Raw genomic sequence first — 16,125 nt, 5'->3', positions numbered from 1 at the left:
ATCCCATGGCACTATTTCGAAGAAGAGTAGGGGAGTTATCCCCAGTGTCCTGGCCAATATTTCTCCCTCAACCAACATAACCAAAAAACAGATTATCTGGTCATTATCACATTGCTGTTTGTGGGAGCACTGGCTGCCGCGTTTCCCACATTACAACAGTGACTCCACTTCAAAAGTACTTCATTGACTGTAAAACGCTTTGAGACGTCCGGTGGTCGTGAAAGGCGCTTTTTAATTGCAAGTCTTTCTTTTGTTTTCTTTCATTCCCCCACCAGCATATACACTTAAGCTGCTTCTTCATGCTGTATCATACAGAGCACGTGAGGCACAGATTGGAACATTCCTCACTAAATTTAATGTATGACTGAATGGTGGTGAGTAGGGATCTATCAGTATAGAAACTAGTCGCCAGTATAGTCCCACAGGGCTCAGTGTTGGGGCCACTGTTGTTTATAATTTTTATAAATAACTTAGAGGTTGAAATATTGTCCAAAGTATTTAAGTTTGCAAATATCACCAAATTAGTCAATGATAATAACCAATGCATGATAATCCAAAGGGGCCTGGACAGGCTAGGTCTTTGTAAAGTTATGAGATTAGATAGAAGAAGGGAGAGAACAAATGGTTTGTATGATAAATGAAAAAGAGCAGGAAAGAGATCTGGCGACTTTGAAGGACAGGCAATTAGAATTGCCAGTTAAGTATTTGCAGTGTGACTTATAAGTCAAAGAAGATGATGTTGAAGTTGTATCTGGTCTTGGTGAGACAACATCTGTGTTCAGTGTTGGTCATTGAATTACAGAAAAGATATGGGGTCCGATTTTAAATCAGAGCTAGATTCTGGCGGATGGGTGGTGGGATTGGACTTTCCTACTGCAGTATTCAGGTCTGGGGTATTTCAATTCCCGGGTCTCATTATAGTCTCACTGGTGGGTTTCTCCCCTCATTGGCTGACACAACGGGAAAGCCACCCACTTCAGCAGTGCAATTCCTGGTGGGTCAGCCTTTATAAGGTAATGCTCCTCTTAAAGCGAGCATGCATTGCCTCCTGGCTCCTGGGTACAATTTGATAAGCAGAGAAGGGAAATGTCAGAGACTTCATGGAAACAAGCCCCCAGGTTCTCTGAAGTCTAACTGGAGGTCCTTTTGGAAGAAGTGAAGGAAGGGAAGTCCTTTACACCAGCAATGGAAAGTGGGTGCCTAAGCATGAGGTCTGCCAGGCCTGGACGGAGGTGCCTAAGGTGGTCAGCTGACAGGAACATCACCCCCAGGATTCAATGTCAGAAAAGGTTCAATGGCCTCACTGGAGTAGCAAGGGTGAGTACAGCTCTACATTCGCCATTTCTCTCAGTAACATCTGCTGCCCTCCTTCCCACCCTCTCCTTCACCACTCTGATCTAGTCCTTCTTCTCCATCACTTCCCTTACATGCAAAACAAAGGCATGCTAAACCACCTTGCATTCTAATTCCAAACACACACTCGCCTCTTCCTTGCTCACAGTAGCCACCAGCACCATTCTCTTTTCCAGAATGAACAACTTCTCACAGGACACATTTCACACTCCAGACACATTGGGTTGGATTTTGTCACTGGGGCGGGCTGGGGTCGTGTCATCCGCTTTTCGTGTTAGCCACCCGATTCTAAATCGATGTGGGAGAATGAAGCGATTTTAACTTAAGTGGGCAATTGAGTTCCAGCGTGTGGGAACCCATGGCCCAATGCGTTTTTTCAGTCTGAAACTCGCCTCCGATGACATCATCATTGCTGCTGCATTTAAGGTCTGCAAGAAGCCTTGCTTCTTCTGCAGACTGCCAACCTTTTGGCCTTTGCAGTGAGAGGGACCTGGAGGCAGAGTGAGCAGCAGGAGACCTAGGTCTGCTCCCAGGTTTGATGACGTTGCCCTGCAAGCTTTGGTGGAGGGAGCAAGAGCCAATAAAGAGGTGCTCTTCCCTTCTTCAGGGAGGAAGAAGCCTCCCCAGCAGACCAAGGCTGTGTGGATCCAGGTGGCCCAGGAGGTCAACTCTTTGTCGATAACCTGCAGAACCTGGCTTCAGTGCAGGAAGAGGTTTCATGACCTTCTGAACACTGGAAAAGTGAGTATGACTTTCCCATCACCCTCAATCTGATCCCCATTGCCTCTCCTCACCAGCACTCAGCTTTAGCAATCTCTTCCTCCACATCCCACTTGACACTGACATCCATGCACCCTTACCCATTCCCTCTCTCTCTATGGTCACAGTCACCTAACTATTCGACTATGCAGCCCTCACACTCCCTATCACTGTGATGCTATGAAAACAACTTACAACACACAGGGAGGGCCCTTGGTCTTGCCACCTCACTCCATCTTTGTCTCCTTCCAAGCACCTATACTATGGATTCTCTACACTCACTCCTTCATTCTCACTCAAACTCCACTTGTCTCCCTCATTGCAGGAAAAGAGAGCTCACAATAAGAGGGAAAGAGCGAGGCCAGGAGGAGGGCCACACTCAGTAGCCCAGCTCAGCCCCTGGGAGGATGCGGTCCTGGAGATCGTGGGAGTGGAGGACGATGCGCAAGTGGGGGACGGACAGACGGGTGCATCACAGCAAGCTGGTGACAGAATAGTTTTCCATCTCGCTCATTGACATTGCATGAGTCGCTGATAATGATTCTGAAGCTCTAACAGATGGACTTATGATCATCTGCAATATGCAATGTGCATGTAACCTTGGCAGCACATCTCTGACTCTTTCCTTTACTCCCCCACAGGACCATCGACAGCACCCATCCCCACGAGCCAGGAGGAAGAGCCTGAGCATCCAGACACCTCAGAGGAAGCTGCAACCTCTGAGGGCGCAATGTCAGCAGAATTCAGCGCACCCAGCACCAACAGAGGCACTCATACCTCGGTGGGACCTTCGCGAGATAAAGTAATGTTGTCACCTGGTGTATCACAGCTCACAAGTGAGCATCAGCAGATGGTGGAGACAGGGACAGCAGTGGAGAGTCCTAGTCAGAGGGCGCAGGACTCTCCCAGCTCAGCTCCGCTGCATGTCGATCCTCTGCCTCTGGGTCCATCCACAAGATCAGCGGTGCTGGAACTCCAGGAACAGATGCAGGAGTCTCTGGCAGGTTTTGTCGCCAGGGTCGCTGCAAGTGTGGAGCGAATGGAGGAGTCCATTGCGAACATGAGCAGAGCCTTTGTGGAGTCATTGGCGCATGAACGCATCACCATGGAAAGGATGGCAACCTCCATGGAGGTGATAAGTCGCCAGAGTGCAGAAAACATGGTGAGTGTTCTGAATAGAATGACATCTCTGGAGAAGCGATGGTCATCTATTGAACAGAGAAACCAGACCTTCATGGAAGTCCTTCTGAGTAGGACTGCCAGTGCAGATATAGGTCCCCATGGCCCCCCTGATGTGCAGCAAGGTGCTCTCAAGCCACTTGCAAGCGCTGAGGGGGACCTGACCCATGAGAGGGAAGTTGGTGGCAGACATCAAGGAAGTGGGGGCTCCTCTCCAAGTGCTCACACTTCCATGCCACTGCAGAGCCCTCGGTCAGAGCCCCACCAGAGTCCACACCCAACTGAGATCAGCGTCTCAACCCCTGCACAGCCGCAGGAGCAGCAGACTGTTGGCGAGCCCTCACAGGTTCACAACCCCAGAGGACGCCCGCCAAAGGTGTCGAGACAGGAGCAGCAAGAAAGTGAGCAAGGGGCCTCCACATCTGCTGAAGCCACCGGGGAAGCACCACGTAGGAGCACGCGTAAGAGAAAGATACTGCACAAATAGTCACAAGGGTAGTCACTTGGGTGAAATTTGATGTTTAATGTTAAAAAGCCATCAGATGGTTACTGTAAATAAAAATTCTGATGGCTACTGCTGCAGTTGTGGTGTGTGTCATTTCGCTAATGGGACTTCCACATTGAGGGCTTAGGATTACTTGCAATTGTCAGTATGGTGGTCAAATTGTTAGGAATCCGCTGGTTCTTGGCCACTGTCGAAGCTCTGATAAGAAGCTGCGAGGCAAAAGTGCTTGATTGGCTAGGCTAAGCAAATCTGGCCAAGATGAGTGCGTTCCTTGCATCTCGGGCAGCAATGTTCTTGCGTACTGCTGCCGCTAGTTGATGGGCCTCTGCAAGATGTTCGTTTTCGCTCTCCTCCTCCTCCACCTCCTCCTCATCTGAGGAGGATATGTGAGGAGCCACTTGGTCCTCAGGAATCTGCAAGCCACGACGCTGTGCCATGTTGTGAAGTGCACAGCAAACCACGACGATTCTGGAGACCCTGGCGCTCCTGTTGTTGCTGCTGTTGTTCATGGTTCTGCTGGTGCCGCAGCTGGTCTTCGTCCTCATCTGATGTCCAGAAGGGAAGAAAATAAATGGCTCCCATGCTTCTGGTATATGCCTCAGTTGAGGAAGCGCTCAGTCAAGGTGGCGAGAGGGGTTTCCCAGGAGGTCACACTGGAGATGGGTGTCAGGCTCCAAACTTCCACAGCTGTGGTTATACCTTCTAAAAGTTCCTCCAGACCTGAGACAACAAAGTCCTGCCACCTGCAAATGATGGCTGATCAAATTTCCTATTTAATGGTGGAGCTGCAGCTAATAGTCAGCAATCCAATTGTGTTCCCGCCAGGTTTCACCGTCGTGTTTCAGAGCAGGCGTACTTCGCGTGGGAAAAATCACAAAGGCCTTTCAAAATGGGATAATAGAGGCAATTTAGTACTTGTTAAGGGCCTTAAGGGCCTAGCCCACCTCTTGGAGGAGGGACGGAGACGGGAGCAGTAAACACAAGTTATTTAAAATTGCTTGGAGGCGGGGTTGAGCCCGCCCACCACCTTTTGCAATTTTAACACCCCACACGCCTCCACGGCCCTGTGAAATTCGAGCCCATTCTTTCCATTCAACATCTCCCCATCCTGCTTGCATCTTGCTTCTGCTCCCTCTTAGCATCTGCACTGCAAGTAGAAGCCCCACATATCTGCACTCTGCTTTGTTGGAGACACTCACTAACTCACCCACTCTCTCTGCAGGATAAGACAGCACACAACACCAGGGAGAGGAGTAAAACCAGGGAAAGACCAGCCAACCTCATGGTGCTGTCGGAGCTAGAGCAGCAAGCTCTGGAATTTGGTGTCCTAGCCAGAGCTGAACACATTGGCCATTTTGAGACCTGGGAAATGTATGTCAATAAAAATAAGTGTGAGGTGTTACATTTTGATAAGGTGAATAAGGAGGCCACATACTGGTTGGATAAGAAGGCTGCAATTTTGCCGGCGCTCAGAGAGGTGGGTCAGAGGTTAAAGGCCTATTGATCGACGGCGGGTCCCGAACCCGCCGTCAAACAACTTTCCCAAGTGTTGGGTCCCTGATTCGCAAATGGACCCGACACCTAGCGGCGGGAACGGATTAAAGGCAATTACCTGCCTATTAACAGGTACTTGTTGTTATGTCCGTATATAAGACACAGACTGCGGAGAACGGTACAATAGGTGTTTATTCAACGTGGATCAGACTGCAACTGAACTATACAGATTACTACTCAGCGTTATATACAGGTGTGGTCACTGCCGGTACTACAGTATACATGAGCTGTAAAAGTAGTTCCCCCCCCTTAAAGGTACATACATTACACTTGTCAGTAGTGTTCAGCCTGTTTTTCAATTTTCCTGCTTCTGGGTTGGATTTCCCGACGTCCGGACAACACGCCAAGTAAGTGTGGCGTGTTGTGAATCTGGTGTAATGTTTGTGAAAAGATGACAGCTGCAGAAGTGGTGTGAAGGGTTCAATGTTGCACATGGTGAGTTTCAGAGCAAAAAAAATGTTGGTTATTGCATTTTTAAAGCATATACAGATTTCTTTAGCTTACAAGTTTTTAAATCCAACTATATGTCCAGTGCCACCTCATTGGGAGAACCTCTCTCACCAGTGACAAATCACTTCTGCCATCTCATCTGCAGCTGCCATCTATTCCAGCATATGGAGGGAGTCATTGGAGAGCCTGTGTTTCAAGAGTTCACCTTTGTGCAGTGATTGTCAGTGTTTTCAGCACCTCAATGCTGTCAAACACTGAGAAATCAACCGTCAAAATAAAATTGTGCATGGTTCCTTTAAGGAAACCGGCAGATGAGTCGTCATCAGACCCGCTTCCTGTTAATTGGCCGGCAAGCCCGCAGGGCAGGCTTAACAAGGTAAATCAAGGGAAAATCACGTCTGTGGAGCAGACCGGAACCTGGAAACCAGGCGACCCGCACCCATCCCGACACCGAACGCAAAATCGTGGCCGAAGTGTCTGAATGGGGTAGAGGAACAGAGGGATTTGGCGGGTACAGATATACAAATCACTAAAAGTAGCGGTGCAGATTAATAAAGCCATTTTAAAAAAGCAAACAAAGCACTAGGGTTCATTTCTAGAGGGATAGAATTGAAAAGCAGACAGGTTATGTTAAACGTGTATTGAACCTTGGTTAGATCGCACAGTTCTGGTCTCCATATTATAAAAAGGAGATAGAGGAATTGGAGAAGGTGCAAAAAAGAGTCATAAGAATAACCTCTCAGTTCTGGTATCATCCTCATCAGAAAATGCTGAACAAGCTGGGGCACTTTTCTGTAGAAAAGAGAAGAGAAGAGGGGTGATCTAATAAGAGGTATTTAAAATTATAAAGGGGCTTGATAGGGTAGATATAGAGAATATGTTTCCACTTGTGTGGGAATCCAAAACTAGGAGCCATAAACATAAGATAGTCACTAATAAATCCAATAAGGAATTCAGGAGAAACTTCTTTATTCAGAAAGTGGAAAGAATGTGGAACTCGCTACCACAAGAAGTAGCTGAGGCAAATAGTATAAATTTAAGGGGAAGCTAGATAAGCACATTAGGGAGGAAGGAATAGAAGGATATGCTGATAAGGTTAGAGGAAGAGGGGTGGGAGTAGGCTCGTGTGGAGCATAAACACTGGCATAAACTGGGTTGAATGGCCTGTTTCTCTGCTGTAAATTCCGTGTAATGAGACCCACCTCCTGCTCCCTCGAACCTATTCCCACTAAATTGATGACCACCCAACTTCCCTTCCTGGCCCCCATGCTTGTCTTTCCCTCTCCTCAGGTACTGTCCCCATCCCTTTCAAATCTGCCGTCATCACTCCTCTCCTCAAAAATCCCACCCTTGTACCAGTGTCCTTGTAAACTACTGCCCCGTCTCCAACCTCCCTATCCTTCCCAAAGTCCTTGATCGTGTTGTTGCCTCTCAAATTCGGCCCATCTTTCTCGCAACTCCATGTTTGAACCCCTCCAATCAGGTTTCCACCTTTGCCGCAGCACCGAAATGGCCATTATCAAAGTCACAAATAACATCCTATGTGAGTGTGGTAAACTATTCTTCCTCATCCTTCTCAGCCTGTCTGCAGCCTATGACTTGGTTGATCACACCATCCACCTCCAATGCCTCTCCTCTGTTGTCCAGCTGAGTGGGACTGCCCTCGTCTGGTTCCACTCTTACCTATCCAGTCATACCCAGAGAATCTCTTGCAATGGTTTCTCTTCCTGCTCCTGCACCGTTACCTCTGAAGTCCCCTAAGGATATATCCCTGGCCCACTCCTATTTCTCATCTACATGCTGCCCATTGGCGACATCATCTGTAGACAAGACGTCAGCTGACGACACCCAGCTCTACCTCACTGTGGTAAACCACTGTTATTGTATCCTACTGTTATCGTTATTGCATATTGTTACCTCTGGTTGGCGCTGTGTACCAATGCATGCCTCAGCTGGCTCCGCCCACATGACCAGGTATAAAGGTGGGTGTTTCGGCAACCCACTTCCTTCTTGGAACCAGTTGGCCACGAGAGGCATGCTCTGTTCTTTAGTTAATAAAAACCTCTTCATTACTTTCCTAATTCATCGCCTTTTATGGAGTAATTGATAAGCGTATCAATTTTATTAACTAAAAGTAAAATGTCGACACCTGAACAGCAACAACAGCAGGCGTTGCTGCGAGCCCTCAGACCAGCATGCCTGGACCTCGACCCTCAAGCAGCGGGTTCATCGACCAATTTCGAACACTGGCTGAGCTGCTTTGCATCCTTCCTAGAAGCCTCCGCCGTGACATCGGAGGAGAACAAACTAAAAGTTTTGACCGCCCAGGTGAGCCCTCAAGTATATACACTCATCCGGGACGCTACTACGTACACGGCGGCCCTCGAACTACTAAAAGGGCAATACACGCGCCCAGTGAACACGATTTACGCCAGACACCTCTTGGGATCCCGCAGGCAGCAACCGGGGGAATCGGTAGAGGCATTTTTACGGGCGTTACAGACACTCTGCAGGGACTGCGACTGTAAGGAGGTAATGGCTGCGGGGCACGCGGAGGGACTTACCTGTGATGCCTTCGTTAGGGGCCTCCAGTCCGACTACTCCCGGCAGAGACTGCTCGAAAGCAAGGAGCTCGACCTGAAGACGGCCGTAGCCCTTACGCTCTCGTTAGATGCGGCCCACCGAAACCTCGAAGCATACTCACATAACGGCGCCGCGCCATGGCCATCGCGACCTTGGGACATGGGACCGCCGCCCCCAGTACCAACTGCTGCAGCGATGTCCCGAAATCAACCGGGACCGCCGCCCCCGGTACCAACTGCAGCGATGCCCCGTAACCAGGCCCAAAAATGCTATTTCTGTGGCCAGTTAAAACACCCTAGAGCGCGCTGCCCGGCTAAGACCGCTACCTGCTCGGGCTGCGGGAAGAAAGGCCATTACGCCAATGCCTGCCGGGGGAAACCCGCGAACGCCAGCAGCGCCGCGTGCGAACCGTGGGGGCAGCCAGCTTATCCGCCATTTTGTGCACCTCCGGCCGCGTGGGGACCTGAATCATGGCCGCCGCCATTTTGTCTGCCACACTCAACCGCCATTTTGTCTCCGGACTCGACCACCGTCTCGTCGGACGACCATATCGACTCACTAAGCCATACACTGGCCTCCGTTACGCTGGATCAAGCCCTGCCTCATCATCTGTCCAGGTCCATGATGGACATCACGGTAAACGGCCGCGCCACCACTTGCCTATTTGACAGCGGGAGCACAGAGAGTTTTATTCACCCCGACACGGTACGTAGCCACTCCCTCACGGTCCTGCCAACGCGCCATCGGATTTCTATGGCGTCTAAGTCCCATTCAATGGACGTCGGCGGCTACTGTGTGGTGACCCTTTCGGTTAGGGGCACAGAATATAAAAATGTTAAACTTCTTGTCCTGCCCCGTCTTTGCGCTGCCGTGCTGCGTGGATTTTCAGTGCCACCTTAAAAGTGTCACATTAGCATACGGTGGACCCCTCCCCCCACTCACAGTCTGCAACCAACACCTTTTAAATCGCCCGCCGCACACCACTTGCAGCCTTTCCACACTCAAAGTCCCCCCCCTCCCTTGTTCGCTAACCTCACCCGCGACTGCAAACCCATCGCTACCAAGAGCAGGCGGTACAGCGCCGGGGACAGAGCTTTTATTAGCTCGGAGGTGGAGCGGCTCCTGAAGGAGGGCATTATCGAAGGGAGCACCAGCCCCTGGCGAGCCCAGGTTGTAGTCGTTAAAACCACCGATAAACGCCGCCTGGTCACTGACTACAGCCAAACCATAAACCGGTACACTCAGCTGGACGCATACCCCCTTCCTCGCATATCTGATATGGTCAATCAGATTGCGCAATACAGAGTATTCTCCACCATCGACCTTAAGTCAGCATACCACCAACTCCCCATCCGCCATGAGGACCGCCAGTATACTGCCTTCGAGGCGAACGGCCGCCTCTACCACTTCCTTAGGGTTCCCTTCGGCGTCACCAACGGGGTTTCGGTCTTCCAAAGGGAGATGGACTGGATGGTTGACCAGAACGCGCTGCAGGCCACCTTTCCCTACCTGGATAACGTCACCATCTGCGGCCACGACCAGCAGGACCATGACGTTAATCTAGAAAAATTCCTCCGTACGGCCCAGCGGCTGAACCTAACGTACAATAAGGAGAAATGTATGTTTCGCACCAAACGCCTTGCCATTCTCGGCTGCGTAGTGGAGAACGGAGTCATCGGGCCCGACCCCGACAGAATGCGCCCCCTTATGGAGCTCCCCCTCCCCCACTGCCAAAAAGCACTGAAGAGATGCCTGGGGTTTTTCTCTTACTATGCTCAGTGGGTGCCCCACTATGCGGACAAAGCCAGACCCCTCATCAAATCCACCTCCTTCCCCCTGACACCAGAGGCGTGTGCAGCCTTCACTCTTATCAAGAGCGATATTGCGAAGGCCACAATGCACGCAGTGGATGAGTCCATCCCCTTCCAAGTGGAGAGCGATGCATCCGACTTCGCCCTAGCTGCGACCCTTAACCAGGCGGGGAGACCCGTGGCCTTTTTTTCAAGGACCCTCCAGGGCCCCGAGATTCGACACTCCTCTGTCGAAAAGGAGGCCCAGGCTATTGTGGAAGCGGTGCGTCACTGGAGGCATTACCTGGCCGGAAAACGGTTTACCCTTCTCACTGACCAGCGTTCAGTTGCTTTTATGTTCAATAATAAGCAGAGGGGCAAAATCAAGAACGACAAGATCTTGAGGTGGAGAATTGAACTCTCCACCTACAATTACGGTATCTTGTACCGGCCCGGGAAACTCAATGAGCCCCCAGATGCCCTATCATGTGGTACATGCGCCAACGCGCAGGTTAATAGACTGCAGTCCCTCCACAATGACCTCTGCCACCCGGGGGTCACCAGGTTCTTCCATTTCATCAAATCCCGTAACCTGCCCTACTCCATCGAGGAGGTCAGGACCATGACCTGCCAAATCTGTGCCGAGTGCAAACCGCATTTTTATAGGCCAGACAGAGCAAGCCTGATCAAGGCCACGCGCCCCTTCGAGCGCCTGAGCGTCGATTTTAAAGGGCCCCTCCCCTCCTCTGACCGCAACGTGTACTTCCTCAACATAATTGATGAGTACTCCCGTTTCCCGTTCGCCATCCCTTGCCCAGACATGACCAGTACCACGGTCATCAAATGTCTGAATGACCTCTTCACCCTGTTTGGGTTCCCTAGCTATATACATAGCGACAGGGGCTCATCTTTCATGAGCGACGAACTTCGTCAGTACCTGCTCGCGAGAGGTATTGCTACGAGCAGAACCACCAGCTACAACCCCCGGGGGAACGGCCAGGTGGAAAGAGAGAACGCGACGGTTTGGAAGGCCGTCCTCTTAGCCTTAAAATCTAAGGGCCTTCCGACCTCTCGCTGGCAGGAGGTCCTCCCTGTGGCGCTCCACTCCATCCGGTCACTGCTTTGTACTGCCACTAATGCCACCCCTCATGAGCAAATGTTCGTTTTCCCCAGGAAGTCCACATCGGGAACCTCGCTACCGACATGGCTGACTTCTCCTGGGCCCGTCCTACTGCGGAGGCACGTGAGGACCCATAAAACGGACCCCCTGGTCGAGAGGGTGAACCTCCTACACGTCAACCCCCAGTATGCCTACGTGGCGTACCCAGACGGGCGGGAGGACACGGTCTCCATACGAGACCTCGCACCCTCGGGTGCCCCTGAATTACCACCGTTATCCCCCACCACTTCTCCCAACCCAACCCCTGTAGACGGCATGCCGGAGCCCCAGGACCCTTCGTTGACCACCCAGACACCAGATTCGACCTTGGATACTGCACCACCGCCGCCGCCACCACGACGATCAGGACGTCATACAAGGCCTCCTGATAGACTTACCTACACGAACTTGTAGTACACTTCACCCCGCCGGACTAAATTTTAAACAAGGGATGAATGTGGTAAACCACTGTTATTGTATCCTACTGTTATCGTTATTGCATATTGTTACCTCTGGTTGGCGCTGTGTACCAATGCATGCCTCAGCTGGCTCCGCCCACATGACCAGGTATAAAGGTGGGTGTTTCGGCAACCCACTTCCTTCTTGGAACCAGTTGGCCACGAGAGGCATGCTCTGTTCTTTAGTTAATAAAAACCTCTTCATTACTTTCCTAATTCATCGCCTTTTATGGAGTAATTGATAAGCGTATCACTCACCACCACCTCTCTCGACCTCTCCACTGCCTCTGATTTGTCACGCTGCTTGTCTGACATTCAGTACTGGGTGAGCCAAAATTTCCACCAATTGGGAAGACCGAAGCCATTGTCTTCGGTCCCCACCACAAACTCCGTTCCCATGCCTCCTATTTCATCCACCCCCTGGCCACTGTCTCAGGCTGAACCAGACTGTTTACAACCTCGGCGTCCTATTTCATCCTGAGCTGAGCTTCCGATCTCATATCCTCCCCATCAGTACTTCCACCTCCGTAACACTGCCCGACTCCACCCCTGCCTCAACACATGTACAGCTGAAACCCTCATCCATGCTTTTGTTACATTCCCATTCGACTATTCCAACGCTCTCCTGGCTGGCCTCCCAGCTTCCACCCTCCATAAATTTGAGCTCATCCAAAACTCCTTACTATCAGGATACCAACAAAGGCAATCAAGCCAATCAATATATCAAACAGCTAATCTTTATGCATAGAGACCACACACTAGAGACATTGCTGAACTAGTTCTAAATTTCTTCAATGCTGAAGTTCTTACCGTCGGTGAAAGGTTCCCACTCGTAGAAGCGTCCCATGAAAGGTTGATTGTTGTAAGATGCGCATTGTACCTCTCTAATATCTCTGCCACTTCGCGGGCATGACTGTTGGAATGGAAATGCACAATAATCATAATCATCATAATCATAATCAACTTTATTGTCATCGTTAGTGCACAAGTGCAGTACAACGAAATGTAGGCTTGCGGCTCCCGAGAGTGTACATTTAGATTAAGACATTTAAACATTCAACATTCATTTGGCTTGTAATACATTAACATAAACATAACCATGATAAAGTGCATTGGCAGATGTGCAGGCTTTAGAGTTTATTTGTGGAGTTCAGTAGGATGACAGCCCTGGGAAAGAAGCTGTTCCTAAATCTGGTCGTTCCGGTGCGAATGCATCTGTAGCGTCTCCCAGATGGCAGGGGGGCGAACAGACTGTGGCTGGGGTGGGTAGGGTCTTTGATGATGGTCCGTGACCTCCGTAAACAGCGTTTCTGGTATATGTGCTCTATGGTCGATAGCCGGGTGCCGGTAATGCATTGGGCAGTTTTGACTTTCCGGTCATAGTAGCTACAGCTGCCATACCATACTGTGATACAGTTCGTCAGGATGCTCTCTATTGTGCAGCGGTAAAAGTTAGAGAGGATCAGGGGTGACAGGTTACATCCCTTCAGCCTCCTTAGGAAATATAGGCGCTGCTGGGCCTTCTTCACCAGAGAGGAGGTATTGAGGGACCAGGAGAGGTCTTCCGTGATGTGGACTCCGAGGAACTTAAAGCTGTCCACCCTTTCCACCACAGCCCCATGGATGTGGATGGGGGTGTGACTTCCGCCTTTAGACTTCCTGAAGTCCACAATGATTTCTTTGGTTTTCTTGATGTTAAAGGCCAGGTTGTTATCGGCGCACCACTTCACGAGATGCTGGACCTCCTCCCTGTAGGCTGACTCATCGTTGTTAGTGATCTGGCCTACTACCGTGGTATCATCCGCAAACTTGATGATGGTGTTGGAACCATGAACAGCCACACAGTCGTGGGTGAAGAGGGAGTAGAGGAGGGGGCTCAGCACACATCCTTGTGGGGCCGTGTTCAGGGTCGGCGGGGGTGGGGGGGGGGGGGGAGGTGTGGTTACCTAATTTGACAGACTGGGGTCTGTTTGTTAGGAAGTCCAGGGTCCAGTTGCAGAGGGAAGTGTTCAGGCCAAGAGTGTGGAGTTTGGTGGCCAGCTTGTTGGGGACGATAGTGTTGAATGCTGAGCTGTAGTCTATGAACAGCATTCTGATGTAGGTCTCTTTACCATCTAAGTGATTCAGTGCAGAGTGTAGAGCAGTTGTGATTGCATCCTCCGTTGATCTGTTTGCACGATAGGCAAACTGGTGTTGGTCAAGAGAGGCGGGAACACTGGCTTTGATGTGAGCCAGGACTAGTCTCTCGAAACACTTCATTATGATGGGTGTGAGTGCGACAGGTCGATAGTCGTTCAGGCACGTCACAGCCGTTTGCTTTGGCACAGGAATAATGGTAGCGGTCTTGAAGCATGTAGGGACTACTGCCTGGGCCAATGACAGATTGAAGATGGCGGTGAAGACATCAGCCAGCTGATCAGCACATTCCTTGAGTACCCGTCCAGGGATGCTATCCGGTCCAGCAGCCTTTCGTGTGTTCACTCCTCGTAGAACACCCCTTACGTCGGAGTCAACAGAGTGAGCACCTGGTCTTCCGGGGGTGGCAAGGCTTTGGTAGCCGGCTCCCTGTTGTCCCTGTCGAAGCGAGCGTAGAAGTTGTTAAGCTCCTCCGGAAGGGAGGCATCGCTAACCGGGGGGCTGGTGTTTTTGCTCTTGTAGTCAGTGATGGACTGGATGCCTTGCCACATGCGCTGGGGGTCCGAGTTGTTGTGGAAATGATCCTCTGTCCGCAGTGTCTGTTTCCTTTTGGCAGTCCTGATACCCTTTTTTAGGTTGGTCCTAGCTGCACTGTAAGCCGCCACGTCGCCAGATTTAAATGCTGCGTCGCGTGCTTTCAACAGCGAGCGGACCTCTCCGTTCATCCAGGGTTTCTGGTTGGGGTATGTCCTGATATTTTTATGGGTCGTGATGACCTCGACGCAACTGTTAATGTAGAATAGCACTGTGGATGCGTATTCCTCGATGTCATTATGGGCAAACATGCCCCAATCAGTGCGTTCGAAGCAATCCTGAAGCTCCGAGACTGCCCCCTCTGGCCATACTTTCACTGATCTCACTGATGGTCTCACTCTTTTGATGAGCGGTTTGTATGCCAGGGCTAGAAACAGGGAGAGGTGATCAGACTTCCCAAGGTGGGGGCAGGGAATGGCCTTATAAGCATCTACAATGCTCGTGTAGACTTGATCCAGTGTGTTCTCCCCTCTTGTGGGGCAGGAAACATTCTGGTGGAATTTCGGTAGTACAGATTTTAGGTTTATGTGATTGAAGTCCCCCGCGATGATAAAAGCTCCGTCTGGGTGCGCAGTTTGTTGTTCGCTGATGGCCCTGTAGAGGTCCTTCAGTGCTAGTTTGGCATTAGCGTGTGGTGGGATGTAGACCACAGTGATGATAACAGCCGTGAATTCCCGAGACAGGTAGAGGGGTCTGCACCTTACCATGAGGAATTCCAAATCAGCCGAACAGGATCTATCGATTATGTCCGTGTTAGTGCACCAGGCATTGTTAGTGTAAATGCACAAACCGCCTCCCTTGCTCTTACCGGAGTCTGCAGTTCTGTCGGCGCGGAAGACCGTGCGTCCTTCTAGCTGGATGGTGGTGTCAGGGATGCCGTTGTTCAACCAGGTCTCTGTGAAGATCATGGCGCAGCATTCCTTTGTCCTTTTCTGTGAGGAGAGATCAAGTTTGATCTCATCCATTTTATTTTCTAGTGACCTGACGTTGGCCAGGAAAATACTTGGGAGGGAGGGTTTGTGTGGGGCCCTCTTCAGCCTATTTTGGATTCCGGCCCTCTTACCCCGCTTCTGCTTGCGTTCTCTGCTTGCGACTTCCGGCTGGGGAAGGACGCCACGCTGGTCCCGGGGGTCGGGCGATGTCGGGGGTCGGCCTCCTGGCCCCTGTGGGTTGACAGCCGCTCTTGCAGTGTTGACACCCCTGCACAAAGCTGGAGTGCTGCGTGTGAGACCCTCGGTGCCCCTTCCCTGGCTTGCTGAGCCATTTGTGTTAGTGCTGAGGCAGTTTTCCCATTTGTTGAGGTTAGGAAAGTAATTCAGCTTTAACAGCTGAATATTCACATTTGGAACTTCTTTTAAATATTGAATATTTCTTAAAAGGCAGAAAGGGCTGAAAAATGTTTTGATTCACTGCATTTTCTTTTGTATTGCTTCAGTGTGCATGGCCCCTTTAAATCTCAGATCTCTTCATTGCCCACAATTCCTTGCGGGCTCCACAGCTTCGCTCAAAGAGGCTGTGGGAAGCTGCAACGTCCGACCTGGACAGAAACTTCGTCCCAGATCCTCCAGCAACGCCACCAGGACGGCGTTGCACGAAAGGTGAGTG

At 50.7% G+C, this 16,125-nt stretch overlaps 1 protein-coding gene across 1 annotated transcript in view; it reads right to left on the bottom strand.

Annotated features, from left to right (window-relative positions):
- Positions 1-16,125, bottom strand: part of LOC147097526 (thrombospondin type-1 domain-containing protein 4-like) — a 452,248-nt gene that overhangs the window by 391,195 nt on the left and 44,928 nt on the right. Inside the window, exon 6 of the mRNA XM_085972010.1 lies at positions 12,601-12,703. Coding sequence (XP_085828136.1) covers positions 12,601-12,703 — 103 coding nt within the window. The remainder of the gene's footprint in view (positions 1-12,600; positions 12,704-16,125) is intronic.

This window comes from Somniosus microcephalus, chromosome 32 (genome assembly GCF_052327205.1).
Source record: "Somniosus microcephalus isolate GS21.2 chromosome 32, FLI_Smic_1.0, whole genome shotgun sequence".
Lineage (NCBI taxonomy): Eukaryota > Metazoa > Chordata > Chondrichthyes > Squaliformes > Somniosidae > Somniosus > Somniosus microcephalus.
This window is presented reverse-complemented; position numbering and strand designations above follow the sequence as displayed.